Genomic DNA, 20,170 nt, shown 5'->3' on the forward strand with positions numbered 1-20,170 from the left:
CTTAGTGACAGAGCTTTGATGTGTGTGTGTGTGTGTGTGTGTGTGTGTGTGACTCTTATTCAGGGGTTAGCGGGGCTGAATGTACTACAGCAGTGTGCGCTTCAGTAGCTTGTCAGATCAGAGCGGTTCTTATAGGAGACTGTTCTGTCACGATATCTGGTGCATGCTGCCTCTTATAATAATAATAATAATAGATTTATTTTATATAGCGCTTTTCATTACAAAGATAATCTCAAATATGCTGTAAATACAAACTAAACAAATGTAGAAATCTGGCAGGTCTTGGTGATGGTCTTCCACAGATTCAGATGATACAGTGTGTTCAGCCAGGCAGTTAAGAAAAGCTGGGCAGTAGCGTAAGCGGATGGACCTTCGATGGCACTGAGAGGGAGCTGCGTCATTCAGAAATATAGGCCAATCTGAGGCCACCGATTTGGATGGTCATGGCTAGATGGGATACAGACGTCAAATTGACGTCAAACGTTTTTGTTTTTTTGCATTTTAGCTAACCATAACTCTTTTCTTAAGATGAACCTAATTCTCCTAGCTTGCTATGTTAATTATCCTAACCTGCTGCGTAAATTCTCCTGACCTGCTACTTAAAGTACATTCTGGTCAATTCTGACATAAGCTGTATCCCAGGGGTAGGCAACCCTGTTGCTTGAGTACTGCGAGATTTTGTTCCCAACTAGGCACTACACCTGACCAACAGCTAATTGATCAGTAAAGTGATTGCCTAAATTCAAACAACTGGTCTTCCCGGTCGGTTAAATCAAAAACATGAAGTGGCTGCTGCACTCCAGGACCAGGGTTGCCTACCCTTGCTGTATCCCTTCTAGCCTATGTAACGCTGTGTCGTTGTATCTGTCGAACTGCTTTGCTTTATCTTGGCCAGGTCGCAATTGTAAATGAGAACTTGTTCTCAACTTGCCTACCTGGTTAAATAAAGGTTAAATAAATAAATAAAATATTTACTGCCAACTGCAGTTATGGAATGTTTGCTCATGAGTAAGTTCATTGGCTGATCCCTCCTGGTGACCTGGATGGAGGTACTGTATGTGATCCTTCACAACCCATAGGAAGTCCCACCCAGTTGACTTCTTCAAATTGTGAAAGTCGCCAATGGTGCTGCCCATGCTGAAACGGGCTTTTGGCATTAGAGTCCTCTGTCTATGGGTTTACTTGCTTTCGTGATAAGCGGGAGGGGGAGGGATTTACCGCGTACAAAGGCCTGTGTGCCGCTCTAAAATTTCCGTCTGGAAACCACCTCCTTCCATGTAATCGCTGGCTGTCATTCGTCCAAGCAGAGCCAGCCGGTGCGATCGTGGCACAGGCGGAGTGGAGCAAGCGACTTCTGTATGTAAATTAAAATTTCAAACGCGATATTGTCACCTGAGTATTGTAGCAAACACTCCGCAACTGATGTCTCCATTTTTACGAGGAAACTGATGCTAGCGAGAAATAATCGTTGGTTTTGCTATCGTTTTATATCGTGCTGTTTCTTACTACGAGGTGAGTGAACGGCGAGTTTGCGATGATGTTGAAGTCTAGTGTCCACAGCTGACCAGTAGCGAGTGAAATGCATGCATTGGGATACAGATGGGTTTACATTGTCATTAAAATTCTCGATGACCGGTTTATTCACAAGTAGTCCCGTCAGGTAATGAAATGCTGCTATTTCATGTGCCTCGGGTGTTTTCAAAGATAGCGAACTGCACACCACGAAAACGCGAACGTTTTCTAAAACCATGCAACACAGATCATTGTGGTTCGAGCCTCTTCCTTGAAATGGTGCCTGACATACTAATGATGGGAAACATTAAATTAAAGGATCGTTCAAGACCACTGTATGCAAAACAACTTCCAAGCGGGGTCAGAAAGGGGTCATTTTGATTGGCAGTATGTCAACCTTTTATCTCAACAAGTTTACGTTTTGTATGACATTTCCCTTAAAGTATCAATTATTGCCAACAAAATACTTGGTCAATACCCAGTGCTTCTCTGAAAGCATAACGTTACCAATAACAGCTGTCTGATTTACGCAGTGAGCTCCGATATTGTAATGTATCTCACCCTGAACCTCAAACCTCCGACTGATTGATTATATGGTACAACATACTGTATGTACTAGATTACATTTCATGTATTAAGAAAATATCTTACAACAGCCTACATACAGAGTTTGATGGACCATTCTGTAATGATGGACAGCCAGGGGCGTCATGCACACATTGTTTTATAGGGGGCACGAATTATGTGTGGATGAATTCTTTAGCACGGTCTGGAGCCCCCTCCAGATTGTAAGAAAAAGCTGTTTCAGGTGTTTGAAAAATCCTAAATTGTCCCTCTATAGCCATATGATTATACCTAATTCCATGTAAAATACATGTATTTTTCTGCATAGGTTATGTAAACATACCTCTTTTCCTGTTCAATTGTAATTTTCATTAAAATGCCACACTGGTGTATATAGTATCATAACCTTAAATATGCTTCTCTGCATCTTTGCTAGCCCAGCTGGCTGCATATTGCGCTCTTATTCCTTTCCATCTTTTGTCATCTGCATCCAACTGGACTCCATGCAGCCGGCCATACACTCATGGCCCCCGGCGACTGGCTCTACATAAAATATCCTCCATTCAGGGGCGAGGGTGCCAATTTCCTCCTTGACTAGCTTTAAAAATATGCACACTGTCTTAATAAAACACAATTTTCGACCACCATGCTTGAGTGGTTAGTGCTACTTCCTGGTGTTGCACACGGCGTTCAGCCAGGGATAAACAGACTGCTGCAGCCTGATTTGGCTGAACATCAGCGGTAGCAGTAGCCACTCTAGCATGGTGGTGCATTTTAGACAGTACCCATATTTTTTCCCAGCGGCTCTTCGTTAAAACTAGTTGAGGAAATTGAAGCCCTTACAGCCTGAATCGAGGATGCTTTATGTATGAGACGGTCGCCGGGGGACGAGTGTATAGAAATATGGGTTGGTTGTTTAGCAACAAAACCGACACGTGGCAACTATGGAGAAAACAAACAGGGTTGGCTTATTTTTATTTTACCTTTATTTAACTAGGCAAGTCAGTTAAGAACAAATTCTTATTTTCAATGACAGCCTAGGAACAGTGGGTTAACTGCCTTGTTCAGGGGCAGAACGACAGATTTGTACAATGTCAGCTCGGGGGTTTGAACTTGCAACCTTCCAGTTACTAGTCCAACGCTCTAACCACTAGGCTACCCTGCCTACATTGACAACATGTAAACTACATTTAGTCTCCAAGTGTTTATTGAAAACATACACTGAACAAAAATGTATAAATGCAACATCCAACAATTTCTAAGAATTTACTGAGTTACAGTTCATATAAAGAAATCGGTCAATTGAAATAATGTATTGGGACCTAATCTATGGATTTCACATGACTGGGAATACAGATACCTTTTTATAAAAATAAATAAAAAGTAGGGGGTGGATCAGAAAACCAGTCTGCCTTATGCAGCACGACACATCTCCTTCGCATAGAGTTAATAAGGCTGATTGTGGAATGTTGTCCCACTCCTCTTCAATGGCTGTGTGAAGTTACTGGATATTGGCGGAAACTGGAACACACTGTTGTACATGTTGATCCAGAGCATCCCAAACATGCTCAATGGGTGACATGTCTTGTGAGTATGCAGGCCATGTAGGAACTGGGACATTTTCAGCTTCCAGGAATTGTGTACAGATCCTTGGGACATGGGGGGGCTTGCATTATCATGCTGAAACATGAGGGATGGCGGTGGATGAATAGCACGACAATGGGCCTCAGGATCTCGTCACGGTATCTCTGTGCATTCAAATTGTCATTGATAAAATGCATTTGTGTTCGTTTGCATAGTTTATGCCTGCCCATACCATAACCCCACCCCCACCATGGGGCACTCTGTTCACAAAGTTGTCATCAAACCGCTTGCCCACACGATGCCATACACACTGTCTGCCATTTGCCCGGTTTAGTTGAAACCAGGATTAATCTGTGAAGAGCACACTTCTCCACCGTGCCAGCGACCGTCAAAGGTGAGCATTTGCCCACTGAAGTCGTTTACGACGCCGAACTGCAGTCAGGTCAAGACTGGTGAGGATGCAGAGCACGAAGATGAGCTTCCCTGAGGCGGTTTTTGACAGTGTGTGCAGAAATTCTTTGGTTGTGCAAACCCACAGTTTCATCAGTTGTCCAGGTGGTTGGTCTCAGACAATCCCGCTGGTGAAGAAGCTGGATGTGAAGGTCCTTGGTTGGCATGTTCACACTTGTGCGGTTGTGAGGCCGGTTGGACAAATTCTCAAAAATTACGTTGGAGGCAGCTTATAGTAGAGAAATGAACATTCAGTTCTCTGGCAACAGCTCTGGTGAACATTCCTGCAGTGTTTTTTAACCCTCTTTTCTCCCCATTTGCGTGGTATCCAATTGATAGTTAGTCGTGTCTCATCGCTGCAACTCCCATACGAACTCGGGAGAGGCAAAGGTCAAGAGCCGTGTGTCCTCCCAAACACAACCCAACCAAGCCGCACTGCTTCTTGACACAATGTCCACTTAACCTGGAAGCCAGCCGTTACCAATGTGTCGGAGGAAACACCAGGCAACCGTGTCAGCGTGCACTGTGCCCGGCCCACCACAGGAGTTGCTAGTGCGCGATGGGACAAGGACATCCCTGCCGGCCAAACCCTCCCTTATCCCGGACGACGCTGGGCCAATTGTGCTCCACCCCATGGGTCTCCCGGAGGCTGCGACAGAGCCTGGACTTTAACCCAGAATCTCTAGTCGCACAGCTTTCACTGCGATGGCTCTTAATCAGCTTCTTGAAATGCTACACCTGTCAGGTGGATGTATTATCTTGCCAAAGGAGAAATGCTCAATAACAGGGACGTAAACAACATTTGAGAGAAATACACACAAAAAAAATGTGAAACATTTCCGGGATTTATTTCAGCTCATGAAACAGTGTTGCGTTTATATTTTTGTCCAGTGTAAATACATTTGCACAATGAGCGCTTGTCTTGCAAATACATTTTTATAGTTGTTGGTTAGCTATCTAGTGAATTTAAGCCATTTTTAGCATTGACATGAAATCCTTAACACCTCCAAAGCAAGACATGATATCAAGAATAACATGAATCTAGCTGAAACGGGTCACTTACCATTCCCCACATGGGAGTTTCTTGTCATTGTTGGTGGCTATCTGGCCACCCAGAATCACAACTCACGGACTTCTGCCTCATTGAAGAGTGCGCATCGTTTTCGTGACGTCAGCTAACCCATCTATAGCCAACTGCAATAGAGCCCAGTTGGATGCAGATAACAAACTAGGAATAATACGGCCAGTTGGCCTACATCTCTGCTAAAATATTTAAAGGAACGCGAGTCTTGTTTAGTAATTGCTTGCTTTTCTAATGTCTAGCGACCTTGCCAGCAGGCATGCCTGATAAGATAGTTAGACAAGCTACTCTAACTTGATCGCCTGCAATGGCTTGCTAGCTAGTTTCCCAGTCGCCCAACCTCAAAACTGTCTGGGCTAGCTAAAGCCAACTTCATAAAATTGCTAGATGGCTATTATTACAGAGAAACAACCATTTTTAGTTTGCTTTATTAATCAAGAAGGAATCAATAGGCTACAAAGCTTCATCAAATTAGTTTACAAACATACGTCTTGCAAGTCCTGCCCATCACTGGCATCTAAAATCAAATCAAACGCTGTGTGTCTCTCTCTCCTCCACTGACGATACTGTCTGTATGCACTAAGGATCCTGAGTGACGCAGCGGTCACTACAGACCTGGGTTCGATCCCGGGCTGCATCACAACCGGCCGTGTTCGGGAGTCCCGTAGGGCTGTGCACAATTGGCCCAGCATCGTCCGGGTTAGGGGAGGGTTTGGCCGGGGTAGGCCGTAATTGTAAATAAGATTTTGTTCTTAACTGACTTGCCTAGTTAAATAAAAATCTAATGTCCTGCTTAGAATATCTTTGCTCCTTGGTGCACCTTGTAAAGAATCACTTACTAGGGAGAATAGGGGGGTTACTCTTTGTCTGGTCCAGTCAGTGTGCCCCCTCCGCAAAGTACCACTGACAAATTAATATAAAACGTGGACTTAAAAATGTAGTTGTCATTATTTTTGAAACAGGACAAATCTGAGGGGGCACTTTCCCTCGTCTCCCCCTATGGGCATGACACCTCTGGACACAGCTGATGGGGGGGATTACAGTAAATGGGTGCATTTTGGAGTGTCATTTCTCAAATTCTGTGCTTTGCATGATGCCTGTGGGATATGATTGATCTGTCCTAGTCACTTGCCCCCTCTGCTCCACCTTAATATCCCAGCACTTTGTCTAGTCCGATGGAAACATCAATGCTGGATGTCCATTTTGGCCATGGTGTTGACACTAATCAAATCTATTGCCTTCTTGGCTATGCTTGTAACGAAATATGGATATGGGGCTTCCTACTACTAAGCCTCTTCCCTGGTTGTCCGTCTTAGGAGTATTTGACTTATTGACTTGCATGCTTAGTACAAAAAGCTGGAAGGCAGCCCAAAGATGTTTTCAGAATGCACAAATTGTTCCTAATCGAACAGTGTGTATTCTGCTGCTCCAACTGTATCATCAGCACCCATTTTTGCTGACGGATTAGATGTTGCAAAGTTTTCTCAAAGTATATCGTGGTGATTCGGGCAAATGCCCTGTCATAGCCTATGTCAAATCACACAGCTTGCATAACCCAGTCTCTGAATCTTCAGGCAGTATTTTAATTAAATGGTCTAGCCATAAGAGGGTACGTGTCTGAGTAGGGGGATGCAACTGAAGAGTTCAGAATAGAGATACTACATTTTGAGAAACAGCTGAAAAGATGTTATCAGGTGTCTCCTCATTCTCTTTCACTCACATCCCTGACACTTTCTCTCACTATCAGATCTCTGTCTTTAGGCGTAACCTTGTTGCGTATTGAAAAAGATAAATGAAATATTCAGCAGAAAAGCAGTTGGCTCCCACAGGGTCTCTCTCATCCCACAGTATACTTTCTTCTGCCTCTCACAATCCCCCTTCTCGCTCTCTCTGATAATATTATCGATGGAGACATTGCTGAATTATACATTTGGTGTTCTATCGACGCTGTCTCCTCCCTCGACACTTTTTTTTTGTTTTCTGCTGATGTTGTTTTAAAAGTCAGTGCTCATCAAATATGCATCAGTCCAAGACTAATTTTTATCCTGTGCTAATGTATTAACATGCTCTGAGGGAGAGGAGGCTGGACCTGAGGGAATGTTGAGGCAGCCCACAGCTTAGAGGATGGAGAGTGTCTGAGAGGAAGAAAGAGGATGCAAGATGGGGGCTGGCAAGAAGTCTGTGAAAGTTATTTTGGGGTTTAGATAAGTGACATGCCAAGTGGCTTTTAGAAGTTGTTTAAACGGGACAGATATAACCTCATTAGAACCTGTGTAATTTATATTACAGGACCAAACTGGATTTATAAAGTAAAAATATGATCATAAATATACTTTTTAACTAAAAAAAAAACAAAAAAACTTAAAAACAACAAAATATGCTCTAATGTCAACCAGACAGACCTACTGTCAATTTTGGCTTTACAAGTTCAGTAAAAACGTTGTAATAAATATTTCAGAATACTGTTTAACTGCATTTTCTCTTGTTCTATGTACGTCAGAGTGCCTCACCACCGCCACCTCTTAACCATGCTGAGTGTGTGTACAGTCGTCCTGGTGGTTGCTGCTGCAGCCCTCACCTCTGCAGACTCCGATACGCACAGACATGACTCCAACCTGGAGATCTGTATCCTACTGTTGGTGTCTGTTTCCTTCTTCAGAATATTAAGAGGTGTCCTCTTGGATGGCCCTTGATTAGTGTTTATGTATTGAAATGTGTGGCAGCATTTCTTCCTGAACACCCCCTCCCCCCTCTCAGACAAGCGTCTGTTCGAGACCAAGAGGAAAGACCAGCTAAATGCTCTGAAGAACCTGGTGGAGCTCAATGACATCAACCAGCAGTATAAGATCATAGACATCATGCTGAAGGGCTTGTTTAAGGTACAACGGCTCCACTCCTGTTTAACTCCCCTTCATGCTGACCATTAGCTAGAAACAGGGCGTTGTGGCCTTAGCGGGAAGTAATTGCAGTGTTAGTTTCTTAGCATGTTTAGATTATTATGATCTCATGAGTAGGCAAATAAGGCCACTTGATAAGCAGTATCTAAGTAGCCGGTCACTAATAAGACTAGAGTAACCCGGATTTAGCTTCCAAGTCTTCCTATTGTGCTTGAGGCATCACTGTATATACTGTATTCTTCCCAGATATATACTGTTTGATTCCCAGAGGACATATCTGCTCTCTGCCCAAGAACAACTATGGTGGTCAACCCACAGTGGGCAATCTACATTGTGTGTGTGTGTGTTCTGTGAAGGTGTTGGAGGACTCGAAGGCCGTCCTTATTGCAGCCAACATGCAGGCTGATGATCCCTTCCCCATGGATGACAAAATCAAAGAAGGTCAGATTATGGACATTATACCATTGCTACACTTTGCTCTCTCTTCTCCCTCGATGCGGATCTGATTTGTCTGTCACCATCTTGCTTTTTTCTCCTCTTCTGCCTGCCTCCCCTCTCCCTCCCCTTTTCCCTCTCTCTGCCTCTTACGTTTTCTTACGCTCTCTTTTAGTATGTCAGTCTGCAGTGATTTACGTTCTAGTTTATTTCCTAAGTATGAAATGTAGACTACTCTCTTTCTCTATCTCGCTCCATAGCCTACTCCCATGTGGTGGAGAACACAGCGTTCTTTGGGGACGTTGCGTTGCGTTTCCCACGTATTGTCCACCACTACTACGAACGTAACCCAGACTGGGGCGGCCTTCTGCGATGGGGGCTACGCTTCTGCAACCTGACTGGGGTGTTCACCGGGGGGGCACACCAGCATGTTCTCTCACTGGTGAGACGGGGATAGAACTGGGGGTATACTCTGGGAAATGTTTATGCTTTATTTAAAGCCAACAGGTGTAATGTATTATAACCTCTTTATTACTACATTTTATAAGCATGTTGTAAGCATACTATAACTGTTTTCTATGTGCCAATTTTTTTTCTGTGGATTCAAAATGGCTGATAACTCTCGCTCCTTGTCTCTCAGATGTCGCAGGAGTTGGGAATAATAGAGAAATCCCCAGACTTCACCAACCCATACCGCACTGAGAGAGACGACGTGAGTAGCACAGTGGCTCTCAGCCTCTATAACCACATAGTATACTATCGCAGTGAAGCCTACCAGACAGCCTTGGAAAGCGTGTTCTTTTAAGGCTTGTTTAACAAACACGTTTGACTATGTTTGAGACGAGCGTAACATCAGTAAAACTCACACTGACTGCACCTTTTTGCTTTCCCATCCTCTGCTGTTTGCTTCTCCACACTCCATACACCTATTGTTAAAAAATGCCTCTCTCAAACACACGTTCACGCGCTCTGCTTTTCTCTGGCACAGGTGCTTCACACTGCAGAGGCTTTTCAGAAGATCCTGAGGGAGGAGGAGAAGAGGAGGAGGAAAGAGGACAAGAGGAAAGAGATTAGGAAGGGGCCCCGCATCTCCCGTTCCCGTACTGAGCTATAGTACTTTACCTCAACTCTTGGAGAGAAATGATGAGGAGAAGGAAAATGTAGGGGGATGTCCTGAGTCCTAGATTCAGTGATGAAGAGGTTGGGTGTTGGAACCAGTGAGTTCTGTCAAAGGGATACAGTGGCAGCAGAAAATTTGAGAGGGAACTAGAAGTGTTTATGTGGCACAGGAACAAACTGGAGAGAAGGAAAGGAGGTTGAGCTCTATCTGTGGAATCCGACTTACTGTATACAGAACTGTGTCCAATCTGCAGTTATTATGAAACAAAGGAAATACAGCTACCACATATTTAAGAAGATTTAATAAGGAAAGATCATTTTCATAAATAGATTACATAACTGTACTTTGGAAGAAACAGCAAATACCCAGTATGTTATCTTTTTTTGTGAATAGATTGAATACAATTTACTACCATACAATTGTTTTGATGATGGCATTTGTACGTATGAGTTTACATTCCCATTCAACAAGCTTCAAAATATAAAGCTTGAATATGTTGAATTCTGTTTTGTGTTTAAGTTTTCCTGTCGCCTTCTCCAGAGTTAGCAGATTTATATAATGAGATTTTATGAGTTTGTTGTTGAATGGTCCTACTCTAGGTGTATCCTCTTGATTTGCGGTACAAGTGTTGATCGCAGAACCATTTTTCATGATGTCTGCCACTTGCTTTCCTAGAGCTGAATGCTTTCTTAGCTCTGTCTGTGTGTGACTGTCCGCATGAGTGTTAAATGGGGTTTGGTCACTTATGATTTTAAATAAAACTATTTGACATATTATTTTGTCTACAATTAGGGAGGGATAATGTCTTAGCTGTGTCTTTTGGCAACCACTCATCAGCTTAAACTTCTATATGTCACATTTGTTTCTGTCCATCTGATGGACATAATGAAATGTCAGAACAGCGGTCCCCTAGAACAATGCCTTTTAATTAAGAAACATCTATTTTGGCATATCTAGGGAAGATCTCAATTCCATTCTTCTCCTGTCCTGTCTCCTCAAAATCCATTCAACCAGAAATCCCTCCTCTCTGACCACCTATGGGTTTTGAGAAAGCCAGAGGATGCGAGGAGTATGCAATTGAGATATTCCCCTAATGTTTTGTTGCCTCTGACATTTTGAGGGAAATTGTCTCATTTGAATGCAAATAAGTTATATTCAATATACAGAGATGACTGATTATGTTTTGTTAATGCGACTATTTATGTATGTTCAGAGCAGTGCAGGCTGGTGGGAGGAGCTAAATGAGGATGGGCTCATTTTAATGGGTGGAGTTAATGGAACGGAGTTAACATAGGTTTGTGTTTAATTCCAGCCATTTTAATAAGAATGCCCTCCTATAGCTCATCCCACCAGCCTCCTCTGGTTCAGATTAAGCGTCTCATTGCTGAGAATTTACTCTCGTGAGTAGATTTACCATACATTTGTTAAATTTAATCATATTAAATTACTATGAATCATATTTAATTTGAAATAATTACAAATGAATCACTCAATCGTTGAAGATTACGATAAAAGTCAATGTAATGAAATCAGAATGCGGAACATCTGCCACTAGACGGCGCCAAAGGTGTGCAATCGACAGTCATGAAGTCATTTCCCCCCCACTGTTTTTGGTTAAACTCATTGGACTGTTGCCGAACAGTCATCTCCGCCATAAACACTTCACCAACGCAACAACCCCGAATGGAGACTTGAAGCTTAATCAGACAGAGAATCATGTCTAATTTCGTGGAATCGGGTAGGCCAAGGTTTTTTTTCCTACATATTTCTTGACAGTTTGGAACATAGCATTTAGCTAAATTAAAACTCATGCAAATCTAGCTAGCTAACATTAGCTAGCAGCATGCTGTCAACAACAGAGATAGCTATCTAGCTGACGTTAGCTAGCTATAGTCTTTATTATTTACACATTTTTATTTAAAGAATAGGAAATAGTTAACCAACGTGCTATTTGAAGGTTGATCTTTTGGCAATGTTTAGTTAATGATTGTGCTGTCTCTAGTCAACGTTAATAAACAGTGCTGTTTTACACAAGGGAAAACAAAGCTGAACAATCTGCGGCGTAAATTAGTTGAACATTCCTGACTGTTTTTCACCAGCCTGTCAAAGAATGGTGTGAGGTCAGGCCTACACCAAGTTATGTAATGCACAGTGGATAGATTCGGCTAATTGCTTAACTGTATAAATAGTCGGCCTAGTCTCAGAACGAGTGTAGTTTGCAAACTGTTCAGCTGACAACTGCACATATGAACCTAGCCTAAGTAATGTCAGAATCAGCTGCTTGTCAACCAATTATTTATATATACAATAGATTACTGACGAGCGCTGTTTTGAAGCCATCTTGGCACTTCAGCAGTGTAAAACATATTTAGGAAGCTACAGAAATACATGTATTGTCTACACTTGTTTTTCCCACGTTTATTATATTAGACACTTTAATGCATAATTTGAAATTATATTATGTAAGCTAAATATAAAAATAATTAAATATATTAAAACATATTCCTTAAAGTCCAGGTAGCAGATAATGGACCCTGTCATATATTTATGTAGTTGGTGCTGCATATTTAACCAATAAGGCCCGAGGGGATGTGGTGTATGACCAATATACCATGCCTGTGGGCTGTTAAGGACGATGCAACGAAAGTGCCTGGATTCAGCCCTTTGGTCATGTACCACAAACCCAGAGGTTCCTTACTGGTTACAACATAATTAGAACAGTGAACAAGTAATTTTGTGTCATACCTTGGTGTACGGACTGATATACCACGGCTTTCAGCCAATCAACATTCAGGGCTCAAACGAGCCTGACTATTATAAACTGGGGGGTTCAAGCCCTGAATGCTGATTGGCTAAAAGCTGTGATATATTAGATCGTATACCACTGGTATGACAAAACATTTATTTTTACTCTTCTAATTATGTTGGTAACCAGTTTATAATAACAATAAGGCACCTCGGGGGTTTGTGGTATTAAATTAGTTGCATGTTTTGTCAAAAAAATAAAAAATGTTTGTTTTGGACTGATGCCCAACTGAGCATTCTACTCAATGCATTGTCAATGAGCGCTGATGAAGATTTCATCAACAGTGCATTACAGTGGCTTTAAAATACAATGACATTCAAAAGGAGGCAAATAATTAGTAGGAAAACCTTTCTTCATCATCTTCACCAGATTGACTTCAGTATAACTTTAGCTAGCTACAATTGGGGACACACACCGGATTTTAGCTATATAGCTAGGGTTAGCTTTTTGACAAACTTTCCTAGCTAATTACATTGCCATCTGTCTAAAGTAAATTTGACGACATGATAATGCTGGCAAAATGGTTTCCTACTAAATATTTTGCTACTTTAGCAATTTCATTGTATTTCGAGGCAGTAGAGTGTAGTTTAACAACTGTTTAGTCTAGTCTCTGTCCAGAATGACTGGTTTTATCACCACTTTAGGGCAACACTATAGTGCCGCTGATGTAGGAGGCTTGAGAACGTTCATAACAATGGCATGACACGACCGAGTGACGGTGCAACCTATGGATATGGACAATATACCAGGCACTCTGCGTTGCATCATGCTTAAGTACAGCCCTTAGCCGTGGTATATTGGCCATCAAATTTTATTAGCCCGTACCAGTGACAAACTTGGCTATCTTATCGACATATGGCAGTACACAAAATCATATTTTGCCAGCTAGAAAGAAACAGCCACAAATAAATTCAGGAACGGAGGAAGAGGATAGCTAGCTATAGCAAGCTAATATTAGCTGATGCCTCTTTAACAAGAAGTAACTGTGACAACATTGAAGTGTGGTAATCCGCAGGGCTGCCTGCTAGGGCCATTATTGTTTTCTGTTTTTACAAATGACCTTCCACTGACCTTGAACAAAGCATGTGTCTATGTACGCTGACGACTCAATAGTATACACGTCGGCTGCAACAGTAAAATAAATAACTGACACGCTTAACATAGAGCATTTTTGGGACAAATCACTCGCTCAACACTAAACCTATTTAGATCTATTATTGAATAATGTGTCGATTGAGCAAGTTGAGGAGACTAAATTGCTGGGTGTAACCCTAGATAGAAAGCTATCATGGTCAAAACATAGGCCACAGAAGGTTGGTGGCACCTTAATTGGGGAGGATGGGCTCGTGGTAATGGCTGGATGCAATCAGTTTAATGTTATCAAACACATGGTTTGATGCCATTCCATTTGCCGCCATTCCACCCATTATTATGAGCCGTCCTCTCCTCAGCAGCCTCCACTGATATAGACTCAATGGTTGCTAAAAGGGGAAGATGTATGTCCATGATAGGGCGTTGCTCTGCCTTCTTGACATTTCAGTCCACCAGACAAGTCCTACAGGCCCTAGTTTTGTTGCACCTGGACAACTGCCAAGCTGTGTGGTCATGCACAGCAAAGAGGGACATAGGTAAATTGTAGTTGGTCCAGAACAAAGCAGCACATATCACACTTAGATGTACACAGAAGGCAAGTGTCAGTAACATGTATGTCAGTCTCTCCTGGCTCAAAGTTGAGGAGAGATTGACTGCATCACTATTCGTCTTTGTGCGAGGTATTGATGTGTTGAAGGTACCGAACTGTCTGTTCATGCAGTTGGCACAAAGTTCAGACACTCGTCGGTACAACACAAGACATGCAACCAGAAGTCTCTTTACATTCCCTAGGTCCAGAACAGAGGCTGGGAAACGCACAGTATTAAATAGAGTCATGGCCACATGGCTAGCAATACAACCAGATAAAATAACACCTTACTGCACACAGGGGACTGTGAAGAGACAGTCATTTGATATACAGTGCCTTTGGAAAGTATTCAGACCCCTTGATTTTTCCACATTTTGTCACATTACAGCCTTGTTAAAAAAAATATTAATTTGATGAGGGAAAAAAACAATCTACACACAATACCCCATAATGACAAAGCAAAAACTGTTGTTTAGACTTTTGCTAATTTATAATACATTTTTAAAAACATCTCATTTAAGTATTCAGACCCTTTACTCAGTATTTTGTTGTAGCACCTTTATCAGCGATTACAGCCTCAAGTCTTCTTGGGTATGAAGCTACTAGCTTGGCACACCTGTATTTGTCCCGTTATCTGTATATACTCTCAAGCTCTGTCAGATTGGATGGGGAGCATTGCTACACAGCTATTTTGGGGTCTTCTGAGATGTTTGATCAGGTTCAAGTCAAGGCTCTGGCTGGGTCACTCAAGGACATTGAAACTTTTCCAGAAGACACTCCTGCGCTGTGTGCACCGGGTCATTGGCATTCAGGCCAAATAGTTAAATCTTGGTTTCATAAGACCAGAGAATCTTGTGGTCTCATGGTCTGAGATTTATTTTGGCAAACTCCAAGCGAGCTATCATGTGCCTTTTACTGAGGAGTGGCATCCATCTGGCCACTCTACCATAAAGGCCTGATTGGTGGAGTGCTGCGGAGATGGTTGTCCTTCTGGAACTTTCTCCCATCTCCACAGAGGAACTCTGGAGCTCTGGCAGAGTGACTATCGGGTTCTATGGTCACCTCGCTGACCGAGGCCCTTCTCCCCCGATAGCTCAGTTTGGCCGGGCGGCCATCTCTAGGAAGAGTCTTGGTGGTTCCAAACTTCTTCCATTTAAGAATGATGGGGGCCACTGTGTTCTTGTGGTTCTTCAATGCTGCAGACATTTTTTTGTACCCTTCTCCAGATTTGTGTCTCGACACAGTCCTGTCTCGCAGCTCTACGGACAATTCCTTCGACCTCATGGCTTGGTTTTTGCTTTTTACATGCACTGTCAACTGTGGGACCTTATATTGACAGGTGTTCCTTTTCAAATCATGTCCAATCAATTGAATTTACCACAGGTGGACTCCAAGTTGTAGAAACATATCAAGGATGATCAATGGAAACATGATCCACCTGAGCTTAATTTCGAGTCTCATGCATAGGGTCTGAATACTTATCTAAATGAGCTATTTCTGATGTCTAAAAATCTGTTTTTGCTTTGTCATTAAGGGGTATTGGGTGTAGATTGAGTGAAATAATAATTTAATAAATTTTAGAATAAGCCTGTAACGTTACAAAATGTGGAAAAGTGAAGGGGTCTGAATACTTTCTGAATGAACTGAATGTAGGCTGTGTGTGACGTTTTAAATGAATGTAGTTCAGTCCTTGACTAATAATGTTCTATATTATGTCATGTTTCCGTTGGACCCCAGGAAGAGTATCTGCTGCTTTTGCAGCGGCTAATGGGGATCCTAATAAATACCAAATCCTAAGATCTAAAAATAAACTTTCCCAATTAGTAAAATTCACAATACACCTCTCCAAAGATAGAATGGCTCCTTTTTCTGAAATGCCACCAGATCCATAATGGAATACATGGCCAAAGTGTTGCATTTCGCTTTAGCCCGCCATCCACACACAGACAGTTTTGGTCCCAGCCACAGGGCTCTATACAGAAACAAACAAGTACAAGCCTATATATAGTATGACAGCAGTTAGCTACCAGCAGCTGGCAGACATGTTAATTTGGTTACTTTAGCATGAATAATTTGACTGAAGCCCTCCTTTCATTGTTGGTAGCCATGGAATGTGCCCCGCAGATTGATGAGTAGATGCCAAATTTGCCCCTCTCATTCTCACAAATGTATCCCACTTTTTACGAAGTGTTTCATTTGCGTCGCAATAGAGGCATACTCACATTTGCATAGTAAGTGTTGCTACACCCTGCTACCACACAATGCTTGGCCATCATGATGAATAAAAATGCAATTGCTAGCTAGCTCCATACCACTAACACACAAGTTGTTTTTTATTATTATTTTGACCCACAGATATATGAAGGCTGAGCATGCATTTTGATTTCCTCACTGTGACAATGACCGCGGGGAGTTGTGGGATTGTTTCTGACGTTAGAGCTGATTTTGAGAGAACCTCTTTAACCCAACTTTTAGAACAATATTACAGTATTTTAAAAATTGATTTAAGAGTTTGTAATTTGGATAGGTTTTCTTGGGGGGCCTCTAAGTGACTATTATATGCGTTTCTATCATTGAGAAATAGCTGCTACATGACTTTGAAGTTTACTTAAAAAATATATATAATCTTACTTTCCCCGCTAGAACAACAAAAAATACTTAAATACATGTAATTTTGTCCTAGGAACATTTAATTGAAATACTGTAGAAGTCCATTCATTCCTATGAAGGATTGCTTCTTCTGGGGAGTGCCAATATGGCTGACCGGTGGCTTCAAAGCCTTTCATTGGCCAATATATATCTATATCCCTGGATTGCTAATGATATGTATCTATCATTGATGTCAACATATTGTTTTTATATGATACATGTATTTTCTATTTGTTTGCTAAATCTGCAGCTAATAATACTGTATAGCTGTTTAGTGTCATTAGAAATTAAACTGTATTTCCATGTCCATCCAGGAAGGGGAAGAGGGGAGGGAAAAAACCTAGATTACTTTTCGGAGAGCAAGGAGGAGGATGTGTCCTTAGCCACAGAGCTCCGTCTTGTCCTAATCGGAAAGACAGGATCAGGGAAGAGTGCCTCTGGGAACACCATCCTGGGCCGCAGGCACTTCCTGTCAGAGCTCCGTGCCAGCTCAGTCACCCAAGTCTGTGAACAAGGCAGCGCAGACCTGACTGAGGAGGAGGAAGGACAAAAGGTCAGGAGGAAGAGGACAACAGTGGTGGTGGTAGACATGCCAGGTTTTGGAGACACACGCTTCAATGCTGAGCAGACTCATTCTGAAATAGCCAAGTGTGTGGCACTGTCTGCCCCAGGCCCCCATGCATTCCTCCTGGTGATCCCACTGGGACGCTACACTGAGGATGAGGACCGAGCCATGTGGGAGATGGTCCATATATTTGGGGAGGGGGCGGTCCATGACCACACACTAGTCCTGTTCACTCGTGCTGATGACCTAGAAGGTAGGGGGATGGAGGGGTACCTCGGAGCCAGCGCCCCGGTGGAGCTGAAGGCTCTGATAGAGAGATGTGGGGGCAGGTACCACGTCTTCAACAACAGAGACCCAAGTGACGTGCACCAGGTTGTAGGGCTGATGGAGAAGGTGGAGAGGATTGTGGAAGAGAACAATGGAGGCTTCTACACCAACTCTATGTTCAGAGAGGCTGAGGCTGCCATTAGGAAGGAGCAGGAGAGGATGGCGAGAGAGAGAGGGGAGGGAGAAGGCAGGGAGAACAAGATGGCCAAAAGACGGAAGTGTGATCTAGAACGGAGTGAGAGTGGGTGGGATTAGAGGAGGGGGGCAGCTGTGGGAGGTTCAGGATTAAGGAAGAGAGACCTGGAGAGAGGAGGAGTAAATGAGGAGGGATGGAAGGTGGAGAGATGGACAGAGGAGAGGAAAGGAAGTGCTGCTAGCCTCCCGAGGGACAGAGGGGACAGGTGGAGGGAGCTGTTCAGGACCAGGCAGCGGGGCAGCGACAGGGCCTTGAGTAGGAGGCAGTCTTTCCTCTCTGCCCTGGGGCAGTTCAGGAGAGAGGCCGCCCTTTCTGAGAAGGTCCTAGAGAAAGTGAAGATCCTGGTGGCTGCTGGAGCCACTGGCATGGTCGTGGGGTCAGTGTTCGGGGCGGCTGCCCCTCTAGCTGCAGCGGCGGGAGCTGCAGCCATGGGGAACACTGTGGGCTTTGCTGCTGGGCAGCTGGCTGGGATGTCGGTGGCAGGCAGCACAGGGATGGGAAAAACTGTGGGCGCCATATTGGCAGCAGCCACAGGGAAAACAGCCATGGCTCTCGGGGCAGCGACCGGAGGAGTGCTGGGGGGATCTGTGGGCGCCCTAGCTGGGGCAGAAGCTGCCAGTCCTGGGGCAGCTGCATTGGATGCTCTAGGGCAGGTGAGCCTGATTGGGACTGCAGCAGTAGGAGTTGCAGCAGGGGTGGGGGGTGCCATGGGGGCAGGAGCGGCCCTGGGGGCTGCTCTGGAAGGTGCAGCTGTCAGCACAACTGCCCTGACAGGGGAGGGCACCGCAGCAGGGGCAGTAGGTGTGGCTAATGCTACTACTATTGGCTCAGTAGCAGCTGGGCAGCAAGCAGTGGCCACTGGGAGCAGTGTTGCAGCTCGAGCTGTTCAGTGTGCAGCCACCGCTGTGGCAGATGGGGTGGCTGCGAGTGGGCCTCTGTTCCAGGCCGGTGGGGTGTGTGGATCTGCAGGGCGGGTTGTTCCTGGTGCCTGGGGCTCCATGGGAGTGACAGCATGCATTATGATGGCGGTGGCAGAGATAGGCAAGGCTGCAGCGGGAATTGCCCAGGCAGGATGGCTGGTGGTGAAGGTAGTGAAGGAGAGGGTCAGGAACAGCAACAGCTCAGCAGACGCCAACTACACAGAGAAGAAGTCCTATGAGATCTACTGGAACAAATAAAGGACAGTTAGGCCTGCAACACCACCAGACCACAGAAGAAACAGACACTCTCAGTACCTTTCAAAATGTGGATTCAGGTTCAATCATTAAGCAACTTATCACAATTATCAATAAAAGCACATGTTGCAAGTCTTTGTTCCTTTTACTGGCAGTGGATGGTGTGATTTCCTCTATTCACTGTTAATAAACTATAACTCTTCTGCAGTGAAGTATCTTCCCACAATATTACTGAACTATCGTTTTAGCTTTGTTCAAGCACTTACTGTGGTTATTTGAGCTTTTTAGTATGCACTTACACCATTTGTATGATTACTTGTGATCCTATAGTTATTTTTAATTCATTATAGAATATGGTTTTCCACTGTATTCAATCAAATTAGTGGTAACTGTCTTTCATTAAAACAGCTATCTATTTCTGTATGCAGATTTTCATAAATCCGCCGATATAATCTACGACTAAGGGTCCAGTATTACAAAACATATTTTTTAGCTCTTATTCACAACTGAAATTATGTACTGTATGACACACATTCACATGATGTATTCAGTTGCGGTGTTGTGGCTTTTTGAAGGGGAAAGAATTGAAATGCATAATAAAATGAAATCTGATAAAAATGTCTGTCCTTGTCATTTTTTATTTTATACAGATCAACATTAATATTGAGTGCACATAATAAATATTCATTAATACAAGGATGTGGTTTTTAAGAAAAAATATGTCACCCTCAGCTCAGTTGACACACCAGGGAATTAGACTTTAGGCACACACACAGAAGTGACTGTGTTTAGTAGCAGTACTGAATCTAATCAAATGTAATTTGTCACATGTGCCAAATACAACAGGTGTAGTACTTACAGTGAAATGCTTACTTACAAGCCCTTAACCAACAAAGCAGTTTAAAGAAAAATACCTCAAAAATAAATGAAAGTAAAAAATAATCAAAGAGCAGCAGTAAAATAACAATAGTGAGGCTTTTTACAGAGGGTAGCGGTACAGAGTCAATGTGCGGTGGGCACTGGTTACTATTTCATTTATCTTGATATCACACTCCAGTCCCTGACGTACTAACAGTCATGCAACAAGCAACTTTTTTTAATGAAACAAGGCAGTATTTCTTGACTTTT

General features: G+C 43.2%; 2 protein-coding genes across 3 annotated transcripts; both read left to right on the top strand.

Annotated features, from left to right (window-relative positions):
- Positions 1–1,276: 1,276 nt before the first annotated feature.
- LOC139421343 (coiled-coil domain-containing protein 134-like) lies at positions 1,277–12,123 on the top strand. 2 transcript variants are annotated; one of them, XM_071172123.1, is made up of 7 exons: positions 1,277–1,356; positions 7,692–7,816; positions 7,949–8,070; positions 8,445–8,529; positions 8,784–8,965; positions 9,164–9,235; positions 9,512–12,123. In XM_071172123.1, the coding sequence occupies exons 2-7, from the start codon at positions 7,720–7,722 to the stop codon at positions 9,635–9,637; spliced, it is 684 nt and encodes a 227-aa protein (XP_071028224.1). In that variant the 5' UTR covers positions 1,277–1,356; positions 7,692–7,719; the 3' UTR covers positions 9,638–12,123. The 2 variants fall into 2 exon arrangements, with proteins under 2 accessions (XP_071028224.1, XP_071028222.1); XM_071172121.1 differs by having other exon boundaries at positions 1,298–1,512.
- LOC139421342 (GTPase IMAP family member 4-like) lies at positions 11,290–17,926 on the top strand. The gene is made up of 2 exons (XM_071172120.1): positions 11,290–11,381; positions 17,094–17,926. Exons 1-2 carry the CDS (start codon positions 11,360–11,362, stop codon positions 17,924–17,926), a joined length of 855 nt encoding a protein of 284 aa, XP_071028221.1. The 5' UTR covers positions 11,290–11,359.
- The last annotated feature ends 2,244 nt before the right edge of the window (positions 17,927–20,170 follow it).

Source organism: Oncorhynchus clarkii, chromosome 12 (genome assembly GCF_045791955.1).
Source record: "Oncorhynchus clarkii lewisi isolate Uvic-CL-2024 chromosome 12, UVic_Ocla_1.0, whole genome shotgun sequence".
NCBI classification, from domain to species: domain Eukaryota; kingdom Metazoa; phylum Chordata; class Actinopteri; order Salmoniformes; family Salmonidae; genus Oncorhynchus; species Oncorhynchus clarkii.